At 43.1% G+C, this 27,767-nt stretch overlaps 1 protein-coding gene across 7 annotated transcripts in view; it reads right to left on the bottom strand.

Moving 5' to 3' along the window:
• myo15b (myosin XVB) overlaps positions 1–27,767 on the bottom strand; it is a 248,999-nt gene that overhangs the window by 143,289 nt on the left and 77,943 nt on the right. For 6 of the 7 annotated variants that reach the window (XM_069929307.1, XM_069929309.1, XM_069929310.1 and 3 more), the window contains 4 exons: positions 27,099–27,226; positions 19,686–19,803; positions 18,406–18,581; positions 17,229–17,319 (listed from right to left, as the gene is read on the bottom strand). In XM_069929307.1, coding sequence (XP_069785408.1) covers positions 17,229–17,319; positions 18,406–18,581; positions 19,686–19,803; positions 27,099–27,226 — 513 coding nt within the window. The remainder of the gene's footprint in view (positions 1–17,228; positions 17,320–18,405; positions 18,582–19,685; positions 19,804–27,098; positions 27,227–27,767) is intronic. The other variant, XM_069929308.1, reaches the window with a different exon arrangement.

The following is a 27,767-nucleotide window of genomic DNA, read 5'->3' as shown; positions in this document are numbered from 1 at the left end:
ATGGCTGAACTTACAAATAAGATCACAGCTGAACTTTTACCTCAGCGCCACTTTCCTGCACTAAACTTTGATTCCCTCAATCTGCAAAAATTGATCAATTTCTGGCTTGAATTCTCTCAGCAAGTGGGGCTCCACATCTCTCTTGGGAAGGCAGTACCATGACTTTGCACCAAGAGGAAAAGGCATAAAAGTAAATAAGGCATTGGATAGATCTTTATTTGAGTATTTGGCCTAGTCGTGGGCACCATATTCTAGGTATATGAACATCTATAAACATTTAACAACATGAAAAACTTTGTCCTTTCCAGCCCTCCTATCCCTACTCCAAAGAGTGGTCCAGAGATCCTGCACCTGGTCTAATCTGCATCTAAAGTTGTGAAACCAATCTGCATTTTAATTTTTAATATAAACATTTTTTTTTAGCACGGTAGATACTTCCACTGGTGACCAGACGTGTGGTTGTAAGCTCCGTATATTTTTCAAATTATTTCCCAGCTTTACAGTCTTTCTTAATTAACCAAACTTTCTGCATCTTATCTTTTTGACAGCTACAGATAAAAGAAAATCTCTCATGCCGAAGAAAGGAGTTCAACTTCCTTAAATACCAAATCCACTCTAAACAATGGCAGGGAGTGGAGAAAGAGAGCTGATGCAGGAAGAAATGGAGCCTGAACAAGACACTCCTATGACACTGAGCATGGCCTCCAAAATGATTTTTGAAACAGTCAGTGGATATAAAGGTTTAAAAATGCAGGCCAAAGAAAGAGGGAAGAAGTTAGACCCGGTTCTGGAATCAGTACCTCATTTTGTACGATGTTTGACTGTGACTGAGGACACAGTCTCAAGATTCGGGGGAGTAGATTTAGGACAGGGATGAGGAAAAATAGTTTTTCCCAGAGAGTAGTGAATGTTTGGAATTCTCTAACCAGGGAAGTGGTTGAGGCTGCCTCATTAAACATATTTAAAATTCGGTTAGATAAATTTTTACATGATAGAGGAATTAGGGGATATGGGGAGAAGGCAGGTAGGTGGAGTTAGGTCATAAATTAGATCAGCCATGATCGTATTGAATGGCGGAGCAGGCTCGATGGGCCATTTTTGGCCTACTCCTGTTCCTACTTCCTATGTTCTTATGTTCCTATGTTTGGAGCTAGATTGGTCTGCTTTAAATGAACGGCTGGATAAGCTTGGACGACAAAATGAGACACTGATTATAACAAGCAATAACAACGTGTAATTAATCTGGAAAATCAGAGTCGTTGGAATAACATCCGCATTTTAGGTCTGAAGGAAGGGAGTGAGAAGGACAAACCGCCATTAAAACTTTTCACAAGCTGACTTACAGGCGTTGCTGGAGACGAAGCTGTTGGAAAAGATGGTGGTTGAAAGAGCACATCGTTCCCTCTCAACCAGAGGTACCGAATGAGCCCCCAGATCTGTTATTATTCGATTTCACCATTTTCAGAAGAAAGAAATAATTTTGAGGTTGGCACACTCAAAAAAAAATTCAACTTATCAAGGAACTCCGCAAAGTTTATAATGGAGTAATGTCAGAATGATACAGGAGAGGTTTTGAACCTACCCTTCTTTATCCAGCGAGAGTCAGAAAGAGACGTGGAACTCAAAAGGTTTTCTGGAGTTCACTAGAAGAAGCATGGGATGTTCTTAGAACGGAGAGCCCGGGACCGCCGACCGCTGCTCTATGAGGAACGAATTGAACGGCAGATTGTGGAAGCAGCTTTTTATTTGTCCTCTTTTCGTGTTTACTCGGTTAATGAAAACATTGTTTAACATAATGAAAGTGATTGAGAAATGGTTTTATTTCGAGCATTAATTTGAACATACACCTTATTGACCTTGAGTTGGGAATATAAGTATCGTTCCGGGTTTTTGGAATTGTTAAACTTTGTCTCTTTTGCGCATGCGTTTGGTGTTCTCTATTGTCAGATGAGGTTTAGTTACTGTGCTGGTTGATAACTATAGTAAAGGGGACTGCTGGAAAAAATGATTGTCATTTGGTTTGTTTGAATTAATTATGCAGATACATTTTATCTTTTAAACAGGATATTTTATGGTATGAAGATCAGGCTCATTGGAAGAGTGGAATGCTATTTAGATCTCATTGTGTGTTATCGGTGTTTTGGCTAACTTTCTTTGTCATTGGGATGAACTATATTATACCATTTGATTAATTAGGAGCAGGAAAGTCAATAGTGGCATCAAAGAGGGTTTCATTCGATTTTTTGAGCTGGTCACTCTGTTTTTCTTATGACTTTCATGTAAAGGTGGGTTTCATTAGGATTTGTATGGAACAAGATCACATTCAATAATTTACTCTCTTCTGTTTTGCAGTGTGGCGGAGGTTCCGGACTGCGGCCTCAAGGTGAAAGGGAAGGATGCTCAGTGCTTTCATCTTGTTTGATACATCTTCAAATACATTGTTAAAGACAGAACCTATTAAAATTATCTCATGGATCCAGAAGGACTTTAGAGCGCAATAAGCATTTAAAAGCAGATATTATGTATCCAAGAAACACAAATCAAAAAGGCAGATAAAGGCTTAAATGGAAGGGTCAATGTTATCACTCAACTTCTGAAGCCTAAATTAGGGGTGTTTCCATTTTAATACAACCAAATGTACCATTTATACTACTAATAAAATAATGGATAAAATGGGGTGCTCTATTATTCTTACCGAGGTGGCTTCAGCCAATATTTATGCTCCAAATGTGGATGACCCAACATTTTTTGAAAAGGTTTTTGATTTTTTTTACTGGACCTTTCCTAGTACTCACTAATTTTAGGTGGCGATTTTAATTGTTGTTTGAACACAACTTTAGACCCTTTAAAAAAAAGACTAATCTCTTGAAATTGACTTTAACAATACACTCCCTTTTATCTAATATGGGAGCGACTGAGGTATGGAGATTTTTGAATCCTACCTCTAGGGACTACTCTTTTTTTCTCAACCATTCAGAAAGCCTATACCAGCATTGACAACCAGCTAATTAATGGTTAAAGCTTGTGAATATCAAAGTATAGTCATCTCTGATCATGCTCCATTCTCTTGAAGTTTGGAATTCCCAAATACTCCTAGTATTAAAAAACAATGGTGGCTTAAACCCTATTATTTAATAATAAATTGGTTTTTTTACTTTTTTAGAGAAACAAATTAATTTTTTCTTTGATGTCAACTCAACCCCAGGTGTTTCCAATTTAGTGGTCTGGGATACTATGAAAGTCTGCCTATGTGGCCAAATCATTTCTTATAAAGCCAATAAAAACAAAAAGGCTGGGGAAGAAAGATTAGATTTGATAAATCAGATTAAGTAAATTGATTTAAACCTTGGCCAAAATAGAGACTCAGGGCTATTCAGAAGAAGAACTAAACTAAAATCTAAATTTGACCTTCTTTCTACACACCTGATTGAACAATGGATTTTAAGAACTAATGACCAATTTTATATTCATGGAGAGAAGTCCAGTAAACTATTGGCTGACCAATTGAAAGCTATGTCAGCTAATAAGCAAATTAATAAGATACATCTCCCTGATGGTACTACCACTACACTCATTTAAATTCTCCTGAATTAGTAATGAACATTATTTAATGAATGAATTTTTAAACCATTTAAATATACCGATAATTTCTCAGGAAAGTAAAGAATGTCTAGAAACTCCAATTTCACAGGAAGAATTGCATAAAGCAGTATTTTCATTACAATCAGATAAAGCTCTGAGGCCAGATAGTTATCCAGTTGAGTTTTACAAAACTTTTCTAAAGAACTCATCCCACATTTAAACTTGGTATTAAATGACTCTTTCCGAGAAGGAAAACTACCACCTTCTTTTAATGAAGCAGCTATTTGGGTGATTTAAAAAAAGGCAAAGACTCAGAGGACTGAGGATCTTACAGACTGATCTCCTCACTAAATGTGGATGCAAAGATTTTATCTAAAGTTTTAGCACATCAATTGGAGAATATCATACCAGGCATAATAAACTTGGGTCAAACAGTTTTCATTAAAAATAGTCATTCTTATTATAATATCCATAGATTAGCAAATATTATCAATAAACTTTCTACTCATGACAATTAATGAATTTTATCCTTAGATGCTGAAAAAGCATTTGATAGAGTAGAATGGGAATGTTTATTTGCCATCCTAGTAAAATTTAATTTTGGCCCAGCTTTTATACATTGAATAAGACCTTTATATATATATATATATATGTACACACACATAAATATAAATAAATATATATATATATATATATATACATACACACACACACACACACACACACACACACACAAAGATATATATCTATATATATATCTATATATATCTATATATAGATATATATATGTGTGTGTGTGTGTATAAATCTCCAATGGCTTCAATTTGTACCAATTCCAGCTTTTTAAGTTACATCGAGACATGAGACAAGGCTGTCCTCTGAGAGCATTGCTTTTTGACTTAGTACTGGAACCGCTTGCTATTTGTCTGCAGGCAAATGCTGATTTTACTGATTTGTTTAAAGGAACTACTGAACATAGGTCATCTCTTTATGCAGATGACCTTTTATTGTTCATTTCCAACCCCTAGTTATCCATATCGAATATACTGTCGTTACTTTCTTGTTTTAGCAGAAAGTAATGACAGTAGGACTACCAGTGTGAAGGAAAGAAATACTTAAAGTAATGCATGCACATGGCTGTAGAAGAACATATGTGGGCTTTCACTAACACTATCAATGAATAAGACATTAAAATTTAATATAAATGGATTGAACTGACATCAAAAGAAAGCGAGCTTTGGAACACCTCAAAAAATTACTGACAGATATAGCATTTGTACAGGAAACACACCTCACTAAGTATGAACATATCAAACTAAAAAGAGATTTGGTGGGACAAGTAATATCGTCTTTGTATAATTCCAAGGTGAGGGGGAGTAGCCATTTTAATAAATAAAAATGTTCCAGTGGTGGTGAAGGAGGTAGTAGCAGATCCGAATGGACGATATATAATAGTACATTGTCAGATCTACTCAGAGGCTTGGTCATTTATGAACCTTTAATGCACCAAACACAGACGATGAGCTATTTATACAACGGGGCTTTCTTAAAATAGTTGGAGGACAACATGTTTTAATTGGAGGAGATTTCAATTTTTGTTTAGATCCTATATTGGATAAATCAACATAGGCAGTGAGAAAAACTAAGCCATCAAAAGCCACACTAAATCTAATAGTCACCTGGAGCCAGTTAAACCCACAAGCTAGAGACTACTCCTTTTACTCAAACCCCCCATGATTGTTTCACCAGAAACTGACTATTTCCTAATGTCAGCACAGTTAGAATGTAGAATGGTCATATTGGAGTACTTAGATAGATTATTATTGGACAATGCACCTTTAGCATTGATAATAATGATGCCAGAAAAATAGGCAATTCAATTCTGTGCTGTTGAAAAGAGAAGACTTCTGAACATTTTTATAAGGGAACAAATTAACGTATTTTGTGAAACTAACTGCCCATCAACTAACAATAGTTTCCTGATATGGGACACACTCAAAGCCTACTTGAGGGGGCAGTAATATCATATATTAAAAATGTCATGAAAAAAATATGGTGAAAATTAATAATTTGGAAAAAGAAATTACAGATTCAAAAAGGAATATCAAAATCTGGTTCAAAGGATAAATACCAAATTTTAATAATTAAAAAGTTTAAATACAGTACAAATGTACAAAATAAAAAAAGACATAATGAGATGGAAGCAAAAATATTACGAACTGGGGAAAAGAGTGCACAAAGCTTTGTCTTGGCAGCTAAAGACAGAGGAAGCTTTGAGGGTAATCAACACAGTTCCACTGGAGTCCAGTATGATATCTCATGATCCAAAAATAGTTAATGATACTTTTAAACAATTCTACACAAAATTATATAAATGAGAATCACCACAGGATCAAACAAAAATGGATGATTTTCTGAATGGAACTGAGATGCCGAGATTGAGCCAAGAGGACCAGATAAGGTTAGATGCCTCCTCACTAGGGCGGAAATTGAAAAAGCTCCGGGACTGTTACAAGCTAATAAGTCTCCGGGGGAGGATGTTTTCCTGCCTGAGTTTTACAAAAACTTTGAAATTTGTTGGTGCCACTCATGATGGGTGTGGTTAATCAAGTGGTGGAGGCAAAGACTCTCCCGGACACCTTTTTCAACAGCAATAATTAATAATTGTGATCTTACCTAAGAAGAATAAAGATCCATTAAAACCTGTGTTTTACAGACCCATCTAGCTATTAAATACAGACTACAAGATAATAGCCAAAGCACTGGCTGAGAGATTGGGCCAAAATTTTGGGAGACCAAATCCAGACCAAGCAAAAGAAGAAACATTGTGCTGACAACTTGGGAAGATTATTGAAGATAATACATCTGGCACAATCTAGATAAGGTCCCAGTGGAGCAGTCTCTCTGGATGCAGAAAAAGCCTTTGATAGATTAGAATGGCCATAACTATTTAAAGTAATAGAAAAATTTGGGCAGAGGCAAACATATATTAATTGGATAAAAACACTATATTTTACATCACAAGCAAGAATCATAACAAATGGCCAAATTTCGTCGATATTCCCTTTAAGAAGGCTGAGCAGACATGGTTCCCCACTGTCTCCCGGGATGTCAGTGTCTATTGAATTATTAGCAGAATATATTAGGAGAGACCCACACATAAAGCAATTCAAGGTGGGCCAAGGTGGACATAAAGTATACCTATTTTTAGACGATGTGCTATTCTACCTGATGGAACCAGCAGAGTCATTGCCCAAATTGCAGGCCAGCCTAGAAGACTACGGAATAATCTCTGGATATAAAGTAAATTTGGAAAAAAATGTAGGATTATGCCCCTGACTGATCCGGTCTATGAAAGATATAAACAGGGGATCCGTTTCAAGTGACAATCATGTAGTTTTAAATACCTAGGGATAACACTGGATAGAGATTTGGGAAACTTATACAAACTCAACTATGCCCCTATCCTTGAAAAGATTGAAGACGATTTAAACAGATGGAGAAACCTGCCCATCACATGGATGGGCAGGGTAAAACGAAGGTGTTGCCAAGATTACAATATTTATTTCAATCCATTCCTATTTATCCACCAGAACATTTTAAAAAAAAATTAAATGGCAATGAACCACCAAAATGGGTTAACTTAGGATTTTGAAAGGTTTTAGAAAGGGAAGATCTTGTTTGACAAACTTGTTAGGATTCTTTGAGGATATAATGGGTGCGGTGGATAGAGGGGAACAGGTTAATGTTGTATATTTGGATTTCCAAAAAGTGTTTGATAAGGTGCCGCACAAGAGACTTATCAGTAAGTTACAGGAAAGTGGAGTTCAGGGAAGTATATTGGCAATGATCGAAAATTGGTTGTCTGACAGGAGGCAAAGAGTCGGGATAAGTGGGAGTTTTTCAGGTTGGCAGAGAGTGGTAAGTGGGGTGCCGCAGGGATCAGTGCTAGGCCCACAACTGTTCATTATTGAACATTGATGACTTGGAGGAGGGGACAAAATGTGGTGTAGCCAAGTTTGCAGATGACACCAAATTGAGTGGAAGAGCAAATTGTAATGAGGATGTGGAGAGTCTGCAGAGGGATATAGTTAAGCTGGATGAGTGGGCAAAGGTCTGGCAGATGGAGTACAATATTAGTAAGTGTGAGGTTATCCACTTTGGCAAGAAAAATAAAAGAGTTGAATATTATTTAAAGGGTGAAAAACTACAGCATGCTGTTGTGCAGAGGGACTTGGGAGTGCTTGTGCATGAATCGCAAAAAGTTAGGTTGCAGGTGCAGCAGGTTATTAAGAAGGCAAATGGAATGTTGGCCTTCATCGCGAGAGGAAATGAATTCAGGAGTAGGGAAGTAATGTTGCAACTGTATAAGGTACTGGTGAGATCACACCTGGAGTACTGTGTCCAGTTCTGGTCTCCATATTTGAGGAAGGATATACTGGCTTTGGAGATGGTCCAGAGAAGGTTTACTAGGTTGATCCCTGGGATGAAGGGGTTGACTTATGATGAAAGATTAAATTGTCTAGGATTGTATTCACTCGAGTTCAGAAGAATGAGAGGAGATCTTATAGAAATATATAGGATTATGAAGGGTATGGATAGGATAGATGTAGGAAGATTTTTTGAGCTGGCTGGAGAAACTAAAACGTGAGGACACAGTCTCAAGATTCGGGGGAGTAGATTTAGGACAGAGATGAGGAAAAATAGTTTTTCCCAGAGAGTAGTGAATGTTTGGAATTCTCTATCCAGGGAAGTGGTTGAGGCTGCTTCATTAAACATATTTAAAATTTGGTTAGATAAATTTTTACATGATAGAGGAATTAGGGGATATGGGGAGAAGGCAGGTAGGTGGAGTTAGATCATAAATTAGATCAGTCATGATCATATTGAATGGTGGAGCAGGCTCAATGGGCCATTTTTGGCCTACTCCTGTTCCTACTTCCTATGTTCCTATTACACAGCATGGGGGTGGAAGTGGCAAAAGATTTAATTTACAAAACAAATACCAAATTAATAAATAAAAGAATGGATAATCCCATCCTAAAATATCTGCTAAAAATCTGGAAGGAAATTAATGATTATATCAGTAAAGAGATTGTAATACCACTGAACACCCTTAATATGTAACGAACTGATGCCTATCAATTTAGGTAACAAAATTCTGGATATTTGGCACTGAAAGAGAGATCCAAATTATTGAGGACTGCTATGAGAATAGACAGCTCATGCTCTTCAAACAACTGAAGGATAAATATGATTTGCCTAATGGAACATTTTACTACTTTCTGCAATTAAGATCCTTCCTGAGGGAAATGTGGGGCCCTACCATGAACCCACCTGAAGGGAACAAGGTGGAAGGGCTACTTCAACTTTATATCCCAAATTTATATCCAGAATGTAGTTTGTACTTCAAGGTGAGAGCCCAAAACCGGCCTGCAAAGATCGAGGGAGAGATGGGAGTCGGATTTGGGAATAACGATCGATGAAGAGTGTTGGTTAGATCTATGTGGGGAAAGTGTAACATCAGTGATCAACGCCAGGCTAACACTGGTACAATATAATTCCTTACACCAATTATATCTCACACCATAAAAATTACATAAAGGAAAACCAGAGATATTGGAAATGTGCTTCAGGTGTGGGCTAGAAATTGGTACCTTTACACATTCCATATGGGCCTGTGTGAAGGTGAGACCCTTTTGGTTGGAATTATCTAATACATTAACTAGGATTACAGGAACAGACTTCCCACTGGATTCGGAGTTGTATTTATCGGGAAACCTAGAGGACGAGGGCAGATCATTAACTAAATTCCAAATTAAATTTGAAGACATTGGTCTGTCAGGAGCAAAAATAAATGCTGGAAGTCTGACTCCCCCACCCTGATGGACCACAGAGATACACAACTGTGTGCCCACGAAGAAAATAACATGTAATTTAAGAAATAAATACAATACTTTACCAAAATATGGCAACCTTATCTTGTGCACAGATATAAAACAGCCCATAAAAAGCCAACAAAATACATAAAGACAACAGCAGTGAAGCACTTCAAGGGGTAGAAGTTGATTAGAGAATCTGGCAGGATGCGGAAGTTTCTCTTTTTTCCATTTTTCTGCTTGTTACTTTAATTGTAACTTAATAATGACACATAGGTTGAGCATCTGGAATAAATTCAGAACAATTTTCTGACTTATGGGATTTATAGTTACAAATCCTAGAATATCTAATTATTTATTTCAACCAGCTATTTTAGATTTTGGTTTTCAAGAAAGGAATTTTTTAGGTATTAATAGTTTTAAAGATCTTTTTATATAACAACATTTTATTTCTCTTCAACAATTGGGGCCGATATTTAACCTATCAAATAGACATTATTTCTGATACTATCAAATTCGACATTTTGTTCGCTCAAAGCTTTTAACATTTCCTACTCTTTCTGATATGACAGATTATGTTACATTTTATATTGTATATAGATATGTTTTGGAGGAGATAGATTGTGGAGTTTTTAATTAGGTCACACTTCAAAACAAATCTCATTTAAAATGCAAGAGCTTAGCTCAAGCCAGACCGTCCAGGCTCCGAGGGCCTTTCCAAAAACTTTGAAGAATCCCAAAAGAGACTTCACAAGTAGGTGTTAACTGGACATGCTGTGGAATGATGGATTATTGTTTTGGAAAGCAACAGATGAACGGACTCAGAAGATTGGGTCCGGTGCCACAGTCTGTCTGAGTGCAGTTTGCTGTGTGCAAGCAGAGAGAGTCAAACAGGTTTTTCTCTGAGGGTGACAGAGAGAGACTGACTGCTAGTTTTCTGCAGTGGCTTTTGGAACCTTGTTTGAAACCCCATGTTGAAGACAGGTTGTGAGTTCTGACATCAGCCAGGTCAAAGCCCTCGTGGTCCATTCAAGTGATCCAGTCATGTTCTTCCTGAGATTAGGGAAACAGAAAAGGAACTCTGTGGTGACCTGAAAGAAAGAGGCTATCATCTATAACTTCTTTCAGAACCTGATGGAGCATTCCGTCTGAGCCGGGAGACTAAGACCTTTCAGGTTCCCAAGCACCTTCAGTCTGGTAATCGTGACTGCTTTCACCACTCTTCCCTGACACCCTTGAAAGTTCGACACACTGCTAACGTCTTCCACAGTGAAGAGTTAACTTTGGTTTTGACTTCTCCTGTCAGCCACAGTGGTGTCATTTTTTGATTGAAATATTTCTTTTTTTCAAATACTTTGGCAGCGCACATCCTCATGGCGAACTGGCCCCGCTTGTATCGCCACGTGGTGGGGCAGCCATGGGGAAATGGCATCGTCAGAGGTTTCTCTCCGACTCCAGCATCCCTTCCAGCGTGACCCTGGGCAGCGATCATGACATCATAATGCACCAGGTGACTGAGTTCATGCTGCCCTTAAAGGGACGTGCTGAATTTGAATAAAAACAGTCGTTAACGTTTCTTCCACTGCTCACACCCCCATGTCTACCTTTCCTTTATTTCTCACTGAAAATCTGCCATCCTCCCTGCTGGTCAGCCTTTCCAATCAGCTTTGGCCAATTCCTCTCTCATCCCCATGTAGACACCCTTTGCTCCACTGGTACTCCAACACATCCGATTTCCCTCTCAAACTGCAGGGCAAATTCCATTATCTTGTGATCACTGCCTTGTCAAGCTTCCCTCACCTTCATCTCCCTGATCAACTCTGGTTCTCTACACCAGGTCCAATTCAGTTGGCTCAGCCACAATCATCCTGAACACATTTGATAAATTCATTCTCTTGGGATCCAGCACCAGCCTGGTTTTCCCAATCAACCTGCAGATTGAAATCCCACCCCCCCCCCCACCAACCATGACGAATGTCACATTGCCCCTTTTTACACGCCTTCTCTACGTCCCCATGCAGATTGAACACCACATCCCGGCTACTGGTTGAAGCCCCGTAGAAAACTCCCATCATGGTCTTTTTACCCTTAATTCTCCCCACAGGGAAATGCCTGGACAGGGTAGATATGGCAAAGTTGTTGACCAGGGGGCACAGTTCAGGATTGAAGGCCACCTATTGAAAGGATTCTTTTATTGTCACGTAATTAAACAGAAAATGTAATACTGCACAAATTTCCTTATAGTCTGCCTTAAGGAAACAAAGAGTATTGATGGCCGTTTCTTACAGTAAGAGTAAGAGAAGCAAAAGAGACACCCTTCATGGTCACTGAGCGTCCGTGGATTTGCCTCCAGCCCTCCCACAGCACAGACTCCATTGGTAACCCAAGCTCCCAATCTAAACCTCCGATAGGATCAGGAGGCCTTCAGCACACGGGGCCCTTCGGAAGCCCTTGGCACCCTCTTGAATCCCAGTGCCAATACCTGGTTCCCATGAGAGAGTCTCATGTGTGAGTCCTTCAGCCCCTTGTTGCTGTGGTCACTGTCTGCTGGGCTGTCTCCTATGCTTCTCCTTCTCAACTGAGGGTGCTTCTCTCCATTTCTGGGGCCCTGCTCCGGAGTCCGCAACCCCTTGCGGCCACTGCCAGCACAGGCGCCGCCATCTTGGGCACGGACCTTGTGGTTGCGGGATTCATTATCGGCTCCTTTAACAGAGATGCAGAGGAATTCTTTTACCCAGAGAGTGGTGAACCTTTGAAACTGCTGCCATGAGTGACTGTGGAGGCCATGCCATTGTGTGCATTTAAGGCAGAGATTGATAGGTACCTGAAGAGTTAGGGTAGCAAAGGTTTTGGGGAGAAGGCCGGGGAGCGGGGCTGAGTGGGAGAATGGATCAGCTCATGTCAGAATGGCAGAACAGACTCAACTGGCTGAATGGCCTACTTCTGATACTATATCTTGGGGTATTATGATCCAATGCGTTTGTACCTTCTGCATCAGCCTTACAAGAGGGGCGTTACCGGATGTCAGAAACCTATCTTTTCATGGTCATAGTGAGAGACATGCAGGAGACAAAGGATTGATAAGAAGGGTGAGAAACAGAATTTAATGTATGTAGAGTTCACAGCGTACGTAACGAACGTGATAATTAAAAATGCAGTTATACTTAGAATGCTTTTGTAATACTAACCAATTAAAACAGTATTAATAAGAAGGGGAAGGGCAAACAATAAGGGTATAAAAATCAATGCACTGTATGTATCGGGGCTTAACTGGTGAGAAACCAGTTGAGTCCAACTCTGCAGACTTGTAAATAAAGCTTGTTGTCTCATCAGTTTTAAAGAGACTCATGTGTGAGAAGTTTTATTTCTGACAAATGGGGGCTCGTCCGGGATCTACACTCCGGCCGTGAGGGGAGGCGAGAAGAGGGACATCGGAGGTGGTGCACCCCGCTGAGTTCAGCGGCTCCTAGTCCCTTGCTCGTCGCTTCGGGCGGCTTGAGCGAGTGGTATCCGGACAAGGTGACACGACAAGACGGAGAGGAGAAGGGTGACGGTTCAATCCCCGGGAAGACACCGGTAAGTGACGACTTACGATTGTGGTGTGGGGATTGGGTAACAGGTGTAACGGGATACACCTGTTTGGATAAAAACCTAACGTAATAGATCAGGTATAGATCTTTTGTCGTAGCGTGAGGACCCTGTCGCGGGACTCTAGGATAGACCCCAGGGAAACCTCGGCGGTAACCGAAGGAGGGACAGCACCTCCGACGAAGTGCCGAGAAGAGAGGGGTCAACCCCAGGAAAACCTCAGCGGTAACCGAAGGAGGGACAGTACCTCCGACGAGGCGTCTGAGAAGAAGGGAGTAGGGTCCAGAACGAGAGGGTCCTCAGCAACGATAAACAGATCTAGGTGGGAAAATGGGAGGATCAAAATCTAAGGGCTCGTCTGAAAATTCAGGACAATTCCTGGGAGTACCCCTTGACAGCCCTTTGGGGAGAATGTTTGAAAATTGGGATAGTAAAAGATATCGGGACAAAAACAAGAAAAAGATGGTCCAATATTGTCTCCTTTGGTCAAAACAACCTATTAAAGGTTCCTCGGTCTGGTGGCCGAAATTTGGATCTGATGAGGATTGGGTTAGACAAGCATTAAACATATATGTAAATTCGAGACCAAAGGTGAATCAAGAAGAGTCAGCATATGCATTTTGTTGGGTTCCCTGGCCAGAATCCTTAACAGAATGTTTTAAATTGAGGGTAGCGGGAGAAAAGAAATGGGAACCTCTGGACAACCTTCCCCCTCCTTATATTCCCCCGGTGCCTACTGCGCCCAAGGAAAGCTTATTACCGGAGGGGAAAGGTGATGAATCTGATTGCCCCGAAGGGGGCCGGGAAAAAAAGGATGAATTAAGGGAGTCGGACCCTAAACTTCCACCGGTAAACCGACCCTGGACAAGATCCCAGACTGGTCCAGGACCATCAAAGTTTTCAATAAGCCTAAATCCCCTAAGAGAAGTTCCTATGGGAGGACCGGGAGGGGGAACGGGATATGTGAATGTTCCCCTAACTAGTACAGAGGTGCGGGGATTTAAGAAAGAAATGAAAAAGTTATTAGAAGATCCTATAGGACTGGCTGAACAACTTGACCAATTCCTGGGACCAAACACATATACGTGGGAAGAGATGCAGGCAATAATGGGAACATTATTCTCACCCCAGGAGAGGCAGATGATTCGACGGGCTGCCCTCCTCATGTGGGAATATGAACAACCTGGGGACCCTAGACCCCATGAACAAAAATATCCCTTAAATGAACCCAGGTGGGACAAACGAACACCCAAGGGATTGGCAAGTATGAGACAATATAGAGAGTGGACAATTAAAGGGATACGGGAGGCTGTGCCAAAGGGTCACAATTTTACCAAGGCATTTGGGAACCACCAGGGGAAAGACGAGTCCCCATTTGTCAGAAATAAAACTTCTCACACATGAGTCTCTTTAAAACTGATGACACGACAAGCTTTATTTACAAGTCTGCAGAGTTGGACTCAACTGGTTTCTCACCAGTTAAGCCCCGATACATACAGTGCATTGATTTTTATACCCTTATTGTTTGCCCTTCCCCTTCTTATTAATACTGTTTTAATTGGTTAGTATTACAAAAGCATTCTAAGTATAACTGCATTTTTAATTATCACGTTCGTTACGTACGCTGTGAACTCTACATACACTAAATTCTGTTTCTCACCCTTCTTATCAATCCTTTGTCTCCTGCATGTCTCTCACTATGACCATGAAAAGATAGGTTTAAAAAAACATATTCAGCAGATCCTTTTGACCTTGACTGCTAGTAAACTCCCTGTCCGTTCTGGCTTCCCTGTTTATGATTAATCATCACATTTTAACTTAAGTCATTTTAACCTAAATTCTCTATATAACACCGGATGCCTTTGTAAAGTGCAGCCAGACAAATGACTGCTCTACTTTCATCAACCACCTTTCTCACCTCCTCAAGAAACTCAATGACATTTGTAGGGTGTGACCTCCCGACCCAGAGGTACACTGACATTCCCTAATCTGGCCATGACTTTCCAAATTCGTATAAATCCGATCCCTAAGTACAGGTATGCACCGCTTAACGTCCATTCTGGCAACGCCCACCTGCATATACGTCCGTGGTCCCATGGAGTTCAGCAAATCCCAAGTGGAGAACGTGACATAGCAGGCGTAAATATGAAGAAAAAGCAGACAAGGCGAACAACACGGGACGTATTCCTGAAGAAGGCAGTGTCCCCCCCAAGAACCTCAGCCAGGTCCCTCAGGCATTACAGAGTGACAGCTCGTCCATGGAGGTTATTCGGCCTGAAACTCTTCCAGTGGAGCACCAGGAGTGTGGCAAACCACTGCTATGCTGTGATTGGCTGCTGCTGGCTGGACATGCCTCCTGAGACCAATCTTACCCATGGCCCTTTGACCAGTCAATAAGGTGGGCGACTGTTCCAGTCTGTAGTTAATAGATGCCTGGCCGTTTCACAACCTCAGTCTTCTGTGATCATTGACGGTGTGTCAATGGTGAAGTTGAGGACAGTGATGTGTGTCATCTTGATCCTCTGTTAAATTGTATGTGATATAGGCTTAGAACGTGTTTACATAAACATTTAAAAAGTGAAAAACAATTTAAAAGTTTAATTTTGCTTAAGTTCAGTATCTTGTAAACATTCACTTCGCATAAAGCCCACTTTCACAGAACGTATGGTGGTCGTTAAGCAGCTGATTTCCCTCTCAAACTGGAGGGCAAATTCCATCATCTTGTGATCACTGCCTCCTCAGGCTTCCTTCACCTTCATCTCCCTGATCAACTCTGGTTCTCTCTCCAATAATCTCCTTATTTCCCTCCTTGAAGAAAGGTGCCGGCGACTCATCAACCCTGTGGGACCACACCTGTCACTCGCGAGGATAAGAAAACTCTCCGCCTAGGACCCAGCCATCTCCTCCAATGGCTCTTTCAGTAACCTAGGATAGATCCCATCAAACCCCTGGGACATCCACTTTAATTATCTTCAAGAGACACAGCATTATCTTAATTCCCAAATGCCCAGACACATTAAAATTCTCTCTATCCTTCATTGTTCTCTAATGTCTCTGCATAGGTCAACGGCTACACCGCAAGGGTACTTGATTGGCTGGGATGCAATTCTATGCTAAGGTTTGCTTCGTAAAACTCAAGCCAGGGATTCTCCTCCTCATTGTCCAGCTGTTATAACTTCATCATCGAAATCGCCTGCCTGATTCAGTGGTTATACAAAGGCAGCAACCGGAGAATTGCTGGAGAAACTCAGCGAGTCAGACACCAACGTTTTGGATCAGGATCGTTTATCAAGACTGAAGGGAAGGGGGAACAATGACATGTATAAAGGGGGGGGGGGGGGGGAAAGGAAGATGGGGGAGGGGCACAGAGGTGATCGGATAGAAAGTGTGAGAGGTAGAGAAACAGGTCGAGGGAGAAATCATCAGGGAAGAAGAGGGAGAATTAGAAGTACAGGGGTGGGTCGAGATGGAAACAGCACAATCAGATGGGAGGTGGGAGTTACCTAAAATTAGCAAAATCCATGTTCAACCTGTTAGCTTTATGGCTGGCCAGGAGGAATATGGCGGTGTTCCTCAAGTTTATGTTTTGGTCTCACCTGGGCAATGGATGAGCCAGGAACGGGCCTACAATTGGAAAAACGGTTTGGGGGGGGTTGAAATGACTGGCTACAGGGTGCTCAGGTTTAGACCCACAGTCAAAGGGTTGGCGTTCGGCGAAGTTGTGTTTGGTCTCACTGATGGTAGAGGAGGCCACACCAGGTTAAGGAGGCAGGTCTGACTTTACTGGCGTGTGCGCCGTACAAGCGGTCTTGCCAGCTACACTGTTACTTCCAGTTCCAAACCTTCCACACTTAGGATCAAGTCATCCTCAACGCTCACACAGTCCTGGAGTTCTCTTTACAAGACAATGACCAGTTCACGGCATCATGCCACCGCCCGTGGAGGTACCTGCACACAGTCACATGACCAGCTCACTGCATTTTTGCGAAGGGCTGTGCTGGGCAGAAAGTGGTGACAAATGGAAAGCGGGTGAGAAAGGATGACGGAGGGATGGTAATGGAATAGAGGGAAGGAGAAGGGAAAGGCGGAGAACAGGAGAGGAATGGGGTGGAGAAGAAAGGGAGAGGAGAGAAGCTGGAGGATGAGGCAGTATTAGATGTGAGTTCATTATTTTCAAACCTGATTTTGCCTCCTGTGAGCAGCAGTGTGCGAGATTACCACCGCGGCTCCAAACTGCACCAAGGTTCTCTTCAACCTCTTGTACCGAGCCCTGTTTGTGAAAGTTGATGCTAACTATTAGAGAACAGTATGGTATGGTTCACACATTCCCTCCACATTGAGATATATATATAAACACACACACACACATATATACACAGACACACACAGAAACACAAACACGCACACACACACAGATAGACACACACACATGTACACACACACACATTCATGCACAGATATGCACTTACATAGAGACACATTCACACACCCACATACACAAAAACATAAACTCTCTGGCACACACACATGCAGAGAGACACATGCATACACAGACATCCCCCGATATGCACAAAACAGATACAGACACACAATCAAACACATAGGTACACACACAAAAGACATGCACAACAGAGACACACACACACAACAGATGAAAACACAGACTCACCCACACCCACATACATCTGGCCACACACACACACACACACGTACATTCAGACACACAGGAACTCTGTCGCAGGGACCTGCTGCAGGATTCACAGCCTCCTCAACGTCAGGTCGGGTTTTCTCACAGGAGGAACTTCAGATGATAATCTGCAAGTTTGCCTTGGTTCCATAACAGATCTCCCCATCACGAGCCTTTCATTCACCAATGCAATAAATCGAATGCATCATTCGATTATTCATGTACCGTGAACCCTGCCAGCCGAGATAGTCACCTACAACCGTGGATCATTTGGGGATCACTCTCACATTGTGGGGCTCAGCAGATGTGGTGTGTCCGGCAATGATCAGAGGTGGGGTGCCCTGGGACTGAGGCTGTGAACAGAGGGCAGCTGGAGCCCCAGAGACATCCCAGGTGCTCAGTTGTACCAGCATATGTGATGGCAGACTGAGTCTTAGGGCAGAGCCCACCATCGTGCGACAGCATCCCACTCTGGGGCTCTGCATGTGCCCTGACAAAACACAGACACCTGGTGCTCACTGAGAGTCAGAGGACCAGGTCTGCCCGCTCAGTGGCACCATCTCCTGGTTTAGTGGATGAAGAGCTGATGAAATGGGGTGTTTCCTTTTGTTGGCGAGAGTCACAGTAAAATGCAACGGTGAGACTCTCTGACGGTCCCAAGAGTCTGACCTGGCCTGGTGTCCCCTGATATGAGACTGGATGACGACAACTTTGTGCTTGAGGAGCTGGAAGTTCTTCCTGTTGATGAGGCCACGCATGTTCTTCTGAATGGTGAGCGCTGCACAGTTCTGGGTCATTGCCCAATGATTCTCCAATTGAACGAAAACTTGTTTCTTCAAAAACACCTGAAAAAACATTCACAATGAACCTTCAGGCTGCTTCCACATCGCTTCAATAGATCAGTATCGTTCAACGGGTAGAACGCTCGTCTCAGGGGCCTAGAGCAGTGGATTTCAACCTTTTTTCTTTCCACTCACATCCCACCTTAAGTAATCTCAAACAGACTACATGGGTCTGTCTACAGGCATGAATCTCATGCAGACTACACAGGTCTACAGGTATATGTCTCATGTGGACCAAATGAGCCTACAAATACCTGTCTGCAGAAGATTGCAGTTGTCTTTCTCATGCAAATTACAGGTGTCTACAGGTACGAGTCTCTGGTAGACTCCAGGTATCTGCCTCATGCAGCCAACAGGAGTCAATAGGCATAAGTGTCAAGCTGACTACAGGGTATCATTCTTCCCCGATCCAAAGCCACAATGTCCTGCTCTGTACATCTTGCTGATCACCATAATGAAAATGGATATTCCTGGAAGCACTCACCAGTTCAAGCAGTGTCTGCTGGAAGAGAATCAGTTCATGTGGTAGCTTGAAGACCCTTCATCACAAACTTTCAACCTGAAATGTTGACTTTATTCTCTACGCAGAAATTGCCTGAGCTGGCAGATGTTCCAACATTTCATGTTCTTTACTTCAGATTTCTATCAATATTGATGTTAATTTTTCTCCTGATCCTCTTTATATATTCAACACAGACTAGAGGGGCAGAGGTGGACTGTTTCAATGCTGTAATTGTTCTACAGTTCTATATTCAGCATATACATTTTACATCACACTTAAACCATTTTTGAAACTTTCTATTCTCCATTGAGCCCACTATTTGCTAATGCATTGTCAATCTGAGCCCCATCATACCCCAAAATCCCACTAATCCCTAACCTGTAAGAGCTGGGCATCCCACTCTTCCCCAGTGAGCAGTCTCTGTGAACCCCCTTTAGTCACAGTTAACCTCCGATCACACCATATGTTGGTGTTCACCAACTTGTTTTTTTTTCCCAATGACTTTCTCAGTTGTACCATCCAATTACCTCTCAGTGTCCTTCTTGTCCTCAGGATCCAATCTCTGAGTTGTATAATTGCAGTGCTAGTATCCATTATCTAATTACCTTGGTGACTCCTAGCTGATAGGACTCTGAAGTCCCCCTCGTGATCTTCTTCAGAATGGAGGAGCAGACTTCACTGTCTGACAGAGGCCTCTTCTCTCGTCCCAGTAAAATGCTGTACCTGAGGGCAGTACACAATCCCAGTCAGTGAGAGGGTCCAGAAAGGGTGGCACAGTTGGCGTAAGTGATTAGCACAACGCCTTTACAGCGCCAGCAATCGGGACCAGACAGGGGGTTCAAATCCAGTGCTGTCTGTTATGTCTGCGTGGGTTTTCCTTGGGGCTCCGGTTTCCTCCCACCATTCAAGACCGGGGATTGTAGGTTAATGGGTGTAAATTGGACAGCACTGGCTCCAGGCCTGAAATGGCCTGTTACCATGCTGCATGTCTAAATTTTATTTTTAAATTAAACATTTCAATAGTTTTCATATAGCAATTCTGTGGCCTTGATTTCCAATCACACTTCAACTGTTTATTAAAATTTTGCCATGTAAGAATCACACTGTTTCTGTTGAGGATGTATGGGGCTATTATCACCCTCTACTTAATGATGTGCCGAGATAGATCCAACACTCTTTGCAAAATATTGGAAAATGCAGACTGGGAGCAGGAGTAGGACCCTCCACTGCTTGAAGCTGCCTTGCCAATCAATAAGATCATGGCTCGTCTGACTGTAAATTGAACTCCACGTTCCTGTCTAAAGCAGCACACGTTCATCCTCCCAATTATCAAGTCTACATCCCTTAAAAAATCTTCAAAGGCCCTCCTTCCCCTACCCATCCAGGACAAAAATCCATAAACCTCTGGGAGAAGGCACTCACCTCACTGCCTTTAAATTGGCATGGCCTTACTTTTAACATGCACCCCTACATTCCAGGAATTTGAACCCTGGCCAGCATCACTGGCGCTGTAACACCAATGTGCTCATCGTCGTGGCCATCCCTCAAGGTAGAGGATAACAGCCTTTGTTCCATTTTCCACTGAGTGAAGACTCCTGTTGCGTGTGTTATTTTAACGTGAACTCGATGTCGCACTACAAGAAGCACATGATACTTCACATATCAACTAACTCGTTCCAATGGCATGGAAACCACGACAATTGGAGCTGATGGATTTGTTGCAGCCTTCACAGCCGTTGAGTTCAGAGTAACTTCAGCAGCCTGTTCCACTGATGAGGACTTGGCTGGATTGTTCTTTGTCACGGACCTCACCTCAACCTCCCTCCTCACCTACATCCGCGATACTTCACACACTCTCCATCACTTCAACAACTTCTACTACCCTGAACTCGGTCAACATATCTTTACCATGGATGTACCAAAGGCCTCAAAGCTGTTCGTTTCTTTCTCAACAACAAACTCAACCAATCCTCCTCCACCACCACTCTCCTCCTCGGGCTGGCACAACTTGTCACACTCAATAATTTCTCCTTTGACTCATCCCACTTTCTCCGAGTCAAAGGGGCAGCCATGGGCCACAGCAATGCCTGCGTTTTTGTTGGCTACGTGGAGCAGTCCATACTACAAGCCTACACAGGCAAGGCCCCTCAACTCTTTTTCTGCTACATCCATGACTACTTTGATGCTGTCTCATGGACCCATGATGAGCTCGCCATCTTTATCTACTTTGCTGCCAACTTCCACCCCGACCTCAAATTCATCTCGAGCAACACTTTCCCTTTCCTTGATCTCTCTGTCTCCATTTCAGCAGACAAACTCTCCACAGACATCTTCTACAAATCCAGCTCCCACAGTTACCTCGACAACACCTCTTCATACCCTGTCCCTGTAAGGATTCCATTCCTCTCTCTCAGTTCTCCATCTCCGTTGCATCTGCTCCCAGGATGAGGACTTCCATGCCAGATCATCAGAGATGTCCTCCATCTTCATACAATGTGGCTTTCCCTCTACCACCATCAACTTGGCCTTCACCTGCAAATTCTCCATGACCCACACATCTGCCCTAGCTCCTCCCACATGCAACAATAACAGGATTCCCCTTGTTCTCATTCACCACCCACCACTCTACGCATCCTATGCCATCTAGTACATGATCCCACCACCAGACATTTCTCCCCCTCTCTCTGCCTTCTGCAGGGACCACTCCCTCCGTGACACCCTCACCTCTCACCAGTTGTCCCCTTGGCACCTACCCCTGTGACTGCAGGAGTTGCTCGCTTGTGCCCGCACCTCCTCCCTCACCCAAAACAGCCCTTCCAAGTGAAACAACACTTCACTTGTGAATCTGCAGAGGTCGTCTACTGCATTAGGTGCTCCCGTTGTGGCCTCCTCTACATCAGAGAGACTGAGCGTAGGCTGGGAGATCGCGTCGTTGAGTCACCTCGGCTCTGTCCCCTGCAATAGCGTGAAAATCCCAGTGTCCACCCATTTCAATTCCCCATCCCATTCCCTTGCTGACATGTCTGTCCATGGTCTCATGCACTGCCAGACTGAGTCCAACCACAAATTGGAGGAATACCACCTCATCTTCCAACTGGGCCCCCTCCATCTGGATGGCATTAACCTTGACTTATTCAGTTTCTGTTAGACACCCCCCAACTCAATCTTTCCCTATGTCTCCTTTCCTCAGGCTCCATCTCTCTTCCCTTTCCCTCCTGTCTCCTTTACCCCAGCTCTGCTTTCATAGAGCCAAACCCCTTCTCCCAACCAATTCTCATCATATCCAATTAACCCCTTTTGTCTGTTGGTCCTCCCCCTCCCATTCTTCCCCTTTCCCCAGCCTTTAATTCAAACGCCTTCCTGCTGTTTCCCCATACCTTGAAGAAGGTCTCAGGCCTTTTGTTTTGCCCATTGAAGTATCAGGTAGGCACTGTGGATGATGCACTCCATCAGCTCCCTGCCCACCTGATATTAATGAGAAACCACACCTCTATTATTGCATTTAATGGAAGATTTATCCCCATCTTCCATCAGAACAGATTATTCATGAGAAATGAACCTACTACCTGCAGAATCCAACACACAGCGTAAACCGTGAAGACAGAACTGTACCAACAGGAGGCAGGTAAAGAACTCCTGGAGGAACTCGGCTGCTCAGGCAGCACCATGGGTAGAAATGGTCAGTCAAAGTTTGGAGTCTGAACCCAGAACGCAACGTCCTGACCCAAAACGCTGACCGACCATTTCTACACAAGGATGCCATCTGATTGGCTGAGTCCCTCCAGCAATGTCAAAATTCCAGCATCTGTGGTTTATACATGTCTAAGTAACCGATGGTTACCGGAGACACTGAGAAGCTGTCACCTGTTAGGAATCACGTGTTCCTGACCGCAACATGAATTCAGATTTCAGATTTATTGTCAGAGTACGTACATGACATCGCATACAACCCTGAGATTCTTTTCCTGTGGGCATAGCAGAATTACCACTTATTGGCAGTGCAAAAAAAATCTATACCCAATGTAAACAAATAAAGAATTGGAAACAGATAACAAATGCAAACAAACCGATTGCAATACAGAGAAAATTTCTAAAAAACAAAAAAAAGCACAAGTAACTGATTGAGTTTGTTGTTGAGGAGTCTGTTGGTGGAGGGGGAGCAGCTGTTCTTGAACTTGGTGGTGTGAGCCTTGTGGCACCAATACCTCTTTCCTGATGGCAGCAGCGAGAACAGAGTGTGTGCCAGTGTGGTGTAGATCCTTGATGATTGCTGATGCCCTCCGACGGCAGCATTCCCTGGAGATGTTCTCGATGGTCCCTGTAATGTCCTGGGCCGTATCCACTACCGTTTCCATACAACCATATAACCATATAACAATTACAGTACGGAAACAGGCCGATTTGGCCCTTCTAGTCCGCACTGATCCAAGTACCCTCCTCTAATCCCACTTACCAGCATTCTGCCCATATCCCTCCATCCCCCTCCCATCCATATACTTATCCAACTCTTTCTTAAATGACAAAATTGACTCTACCTCCACCACCTTTCCCGGATGCCCATTCCACACAGTAACCACTCTCTGAGTAAAGAAGTTCCCCCTCATGTTACTCCTAAACCTTTGCCCATCAACTCTCAACCTCTTGTACCATCTCTCCTACTCTCAATGGGAAAAGCCTTTCCACCAACTCTATCTATCCCTCTCATTATCTTAAACACCTCTATCAAATCCCTTCTCAGCCTTCTACGTTCCAAGGAATAAAGACCTAATTTGCTCAATCTTTCCTTGTATTCCAGATGCTGAAACCCAGGGAACATTTTTGTAAATCTTCTCTGCACTCTCTCTATTTTGTTAATATCCTTCCTATAAATCGGTGACCAGAACTGCACACAGTACTCTAAATTTGGCCTCACCAATGCCTTGTACAGTTTCATCATTACTTCCCAACTCCTATATTCTAGGCACTGATTTATATAGGCAAGCATACTAAAGGCCTTCTTCACCACCCTATCCACACGCGGTCCTACCTTCAGGGAACAATGCACCGTTATTCCTAGATCTTTCTGCTCCACTGCATTCTTCAACGCCCTCCCATTTACCACATAGGTCTTGCTTGGATTATTCTTTCCATAATGAAGCACTTCACACTTATCAGCATTAAACTCCATCTGCCATCTTTCTGCCCACTCCTCTAAGCAGTTAAAATCCCTCTGCAATCTTTGAAAACCCTCTTCATCATCCACAATTCTCCCTATTTTAGTATCATCTGCATATTTACTAATCCAATTTACCGCCCCATCCTCCAGATCATTAATATATATGACAAACAACAATGGACCCAATACCGAACCCTGAGGTACACCGCTTGTCACCGGCCTCCATCCTGACAAACAATTATCTACTACTACTCTCTGACACCTTCCTTCCAGCCACTGTTGAATCCATTTGACTATCTCCAAATTAATACCCAAGGACTTAGCCTTCCTAAAGAACCACCCATGCGGAACCTTATTGAAGGTCTTACTGAAGTCCATATAGACAACATCCACTGCTGTACCCTCATCCACATTCCTAGTCACCACTTCAAAAAATTCAACAAGATTGGTAAAACACAACCATCCATGCACAAATCCGTGTTGAGTGTCCCTGATCAGACCCTGTCCCTCCATATACATATCTTCTTCTTCTTTGGCTTGGCTTCGCGGACGAAGATTTATGGAGGGGTAATGTCCACGTCAGCTGCAGGCTCGTTTGTGGCTGACAAGTCCGACGCGGGACAGGCAGACACGGTTGCAGCGGTTGCAAGGGAAAATTGGTTGGTTGGGGTTGGGTGTTGGGTTTTTCCTCCTTATATACATATATACTATCTCTAAAAATGCTTTCCATCAATTTACCTACCACAGACGTCAAACTTACAGGCCTATAATTGCTAGGCTTGCTCCTCGAACCCTTTTTAAACAAAGGAACCACATGCGCAACACGCCAATCCTCCGGCACTACGCCCGTCTCTAATGACATTTGAAAAATCACTGCCGGAGCCTTCGCTATTTCCTCACTAATGAGTACTATTACCATTTACTACTGTCATTACCACTAAATTAACAACTTGATGAAACTTCTAATTAGTCACTTTATCTGATATATAATAAAATCTAGATTCTTTTGTTCTCTCTAATAGTGGCAGCCACTTGACCCCATTTAGAAAGAATTTTATCAAGTATTCGGACAGTTCTGGTGGGGATGAGCAAGGTGAGAGCCCGCGGGTGCCTCTTGAACATCCTGCTGTCCTCAGGAAAGCCACACCACCCCAGTCTTCTATTTGTAGGTCTAACCTGGTGGTATGAATCCTGAGTACAGCGTCCTTCACAGAGCAGTTTAAAGAGAATTTTAATTACGGTAATAAAGGAGGGAAATAGAAAACTTGGCTGAATGGTGTACTAACAACAACCTTTCACTCAGTGTCTCCAACAAACTAATTGTGGACTTCAGGAAAGGAAAACCAGAGGTATACAGTTCAGTGACCATTGGGGGATCAGAGGCGGCGAGGGTCAGCAACTTTAAATTCCTGGGAGTCACTATTTTGGAGGACCTGTCCTGTACGCATCAGCTTTATGCCATTGAGAAGAAAGCAGCACCTGTACTTCCTCAGGAGTTTGCAGAGGTCCGGTAGGTCATTGGGAACCTTGGCAAACCTCTGCAGATGTGCAGTGGAAAGTGTGCTGACTGGCTGCATCATAGTCTGGTATGGGAGCACCAATGCCGCTGACTAAAATGTCCTGCAAAAGTTAGTGGACTCAGCCCAGTGCATCACAGGCAGAACTATCCATCGAGAAAATCCACGTGGAACACTGCTGTCGGAGAGTAGCAGCAATCATCAGGGATCCACACCACCAAGGACATACTCTGTTCTCACTGCTGCCACAGGACTCATACCACCAAGTTCAGGAATAATTGCTACCCTCAATTATCAGACTCTTGAACAACAAATTGTTCAGAAAAAAATCAATAGGCTCATTTAAGGAATCATATTTTTCTCATTATTTATTACTGTATATTTATACCTACATTTGCATTTGCAGTCAGTTTGTTTACAGTTCTTTCTTTGAGTAGAATTTACAGTTAACACTCTAGAAATTCTGCCTGGCTCACAGAAAAATGAATCTCAGGGTTATATGTAACATCATGTGTGCAATGCTGACAATACATTTGCACTTTGACTACCATTGGGGAGCATCATCTCGAGTGATGGGTCTTTGGACAAAGAAATTGATTCCAGGATCTGGGGAGGCTGCACACCAGAGTGCCCAATCAACACAATGTCGGCATCTCCACAAAGCCGGAAGCCTACAGGGCTGCGGACATCCCTTCTCTCCTATATGGATATGAGACCTGGACTCTGTACCGACATCACATCAAACAACTGGAGAAATTCCACATGCATGCCCTCCGTTTCATCCTTGGCAAGACCGTGTCTCCAACCTGGAGGTCTTGGGTCGCACGAAGTCCACCCTGATTGTCAGAACCCAGATGCAGTGGGTGGGACATGTCATCAGAATGGTCGACCCATCGTAGGCCTCGCCAGCTGCTCTATGGTGAACTGAAGACCGGAAGGAGACCTCAAGGTCATCCACGCAAGCGCTAGAAAGATGCTGTAAAGGAAACCCAGCCAAGAGAACTGGAAGCAGCAGCTGCTGACAGATCCCATGGACGAGCCCTGCACGATGAAGGTAATCAACGGCGTCACAAAGCAGTAGCCACAGTTATTACAACAACAGACTTCAGTGCCCCCATTGTGCTGGACTCTGCACTTCCAGACTGGGACTGCAAAGTCACTTTCGTGTCCATAGATAAACAGCCCAATAACGTGTCTTCTTCGAACCAAAGGATGACCAATAATACCTTTGGCTACAATGTGATCTGATTTTCCTGACAAATCATCATCTCCCCCCACCCCCCCCAACTCTGAAGAACAATCCAGAGCAATCCCCAAGAAGGTGGCATAGCATGTACAACCATCACCTGCTGATAAAGTCAGGAAGGAGGATTCTGACCGGATAGCCTTCCTTTCGGATCTGGATCGTCTCCATGATCCCAGAGTGCCTGAGCTGGGCTCCAACACACTCCACATCGAACTGGCCTGGGATCTGCTGGAGACAGCAAAAAAATAAGGTCAACTACGTGAACTAAGCGCAGTCGCAAGTCACAGTACTCGCTGGGTTATTGTGAAAATACTGGTAATCCAGCAACCATCACTTTCCAAGCACAAAGCAGAAAAATCCACGGCCAAAGGCACGGAATTCCTCTAGTTTGAGTTCCCACTCGGCACTGAGGGGGATCTTGACAGAGGTTCCCAGGTAGTGCCACACCCTGCTATCCACCCCTACCCCCTCACAACTGTTGACACTCTCACTGAATTAAGGTCAAGGCAACACATAGAAGCTAAAATAAGAATGGAGGCAGCGGAAGCATTGAGCAGCTCTTCCTGAGTTCACATTCGATGTTCGATGACTTGAGACATTCTTCTTGCTTCTCTTCCCCCCCCCCTCCAGCCCCGGCTGCCATCTGGCCTGTTGAGAGTTTCAGGTTTCAGTGCTTCTTTGCGTTCAAGCTTGTGGTGGGGAAAGCTGCCCGCATGGTGTGTCCGATCACGTTATCCTGACAGAGAACACCAAAATCCTCGGCATTGAA

This window comes from Narcine bancroftii, chromosome 3, assembly GCF_036971445.1.
Source record: "Narcine bancroftii isolate sNarBan1 chromosome 3, sNarBan1.hap1, whole genome shotgun sequence".
In the NCBI taxonomy this organism is placed as follows: Eukaryota; Metazoa; Chordata; class Chondrichthyes; order Torpediniformes; family Narcinidae; genus Narcine; species Narcine bancroftii.
This window is presented reverse-complemented; position numbering and strand designations above follow the sequence as displayed.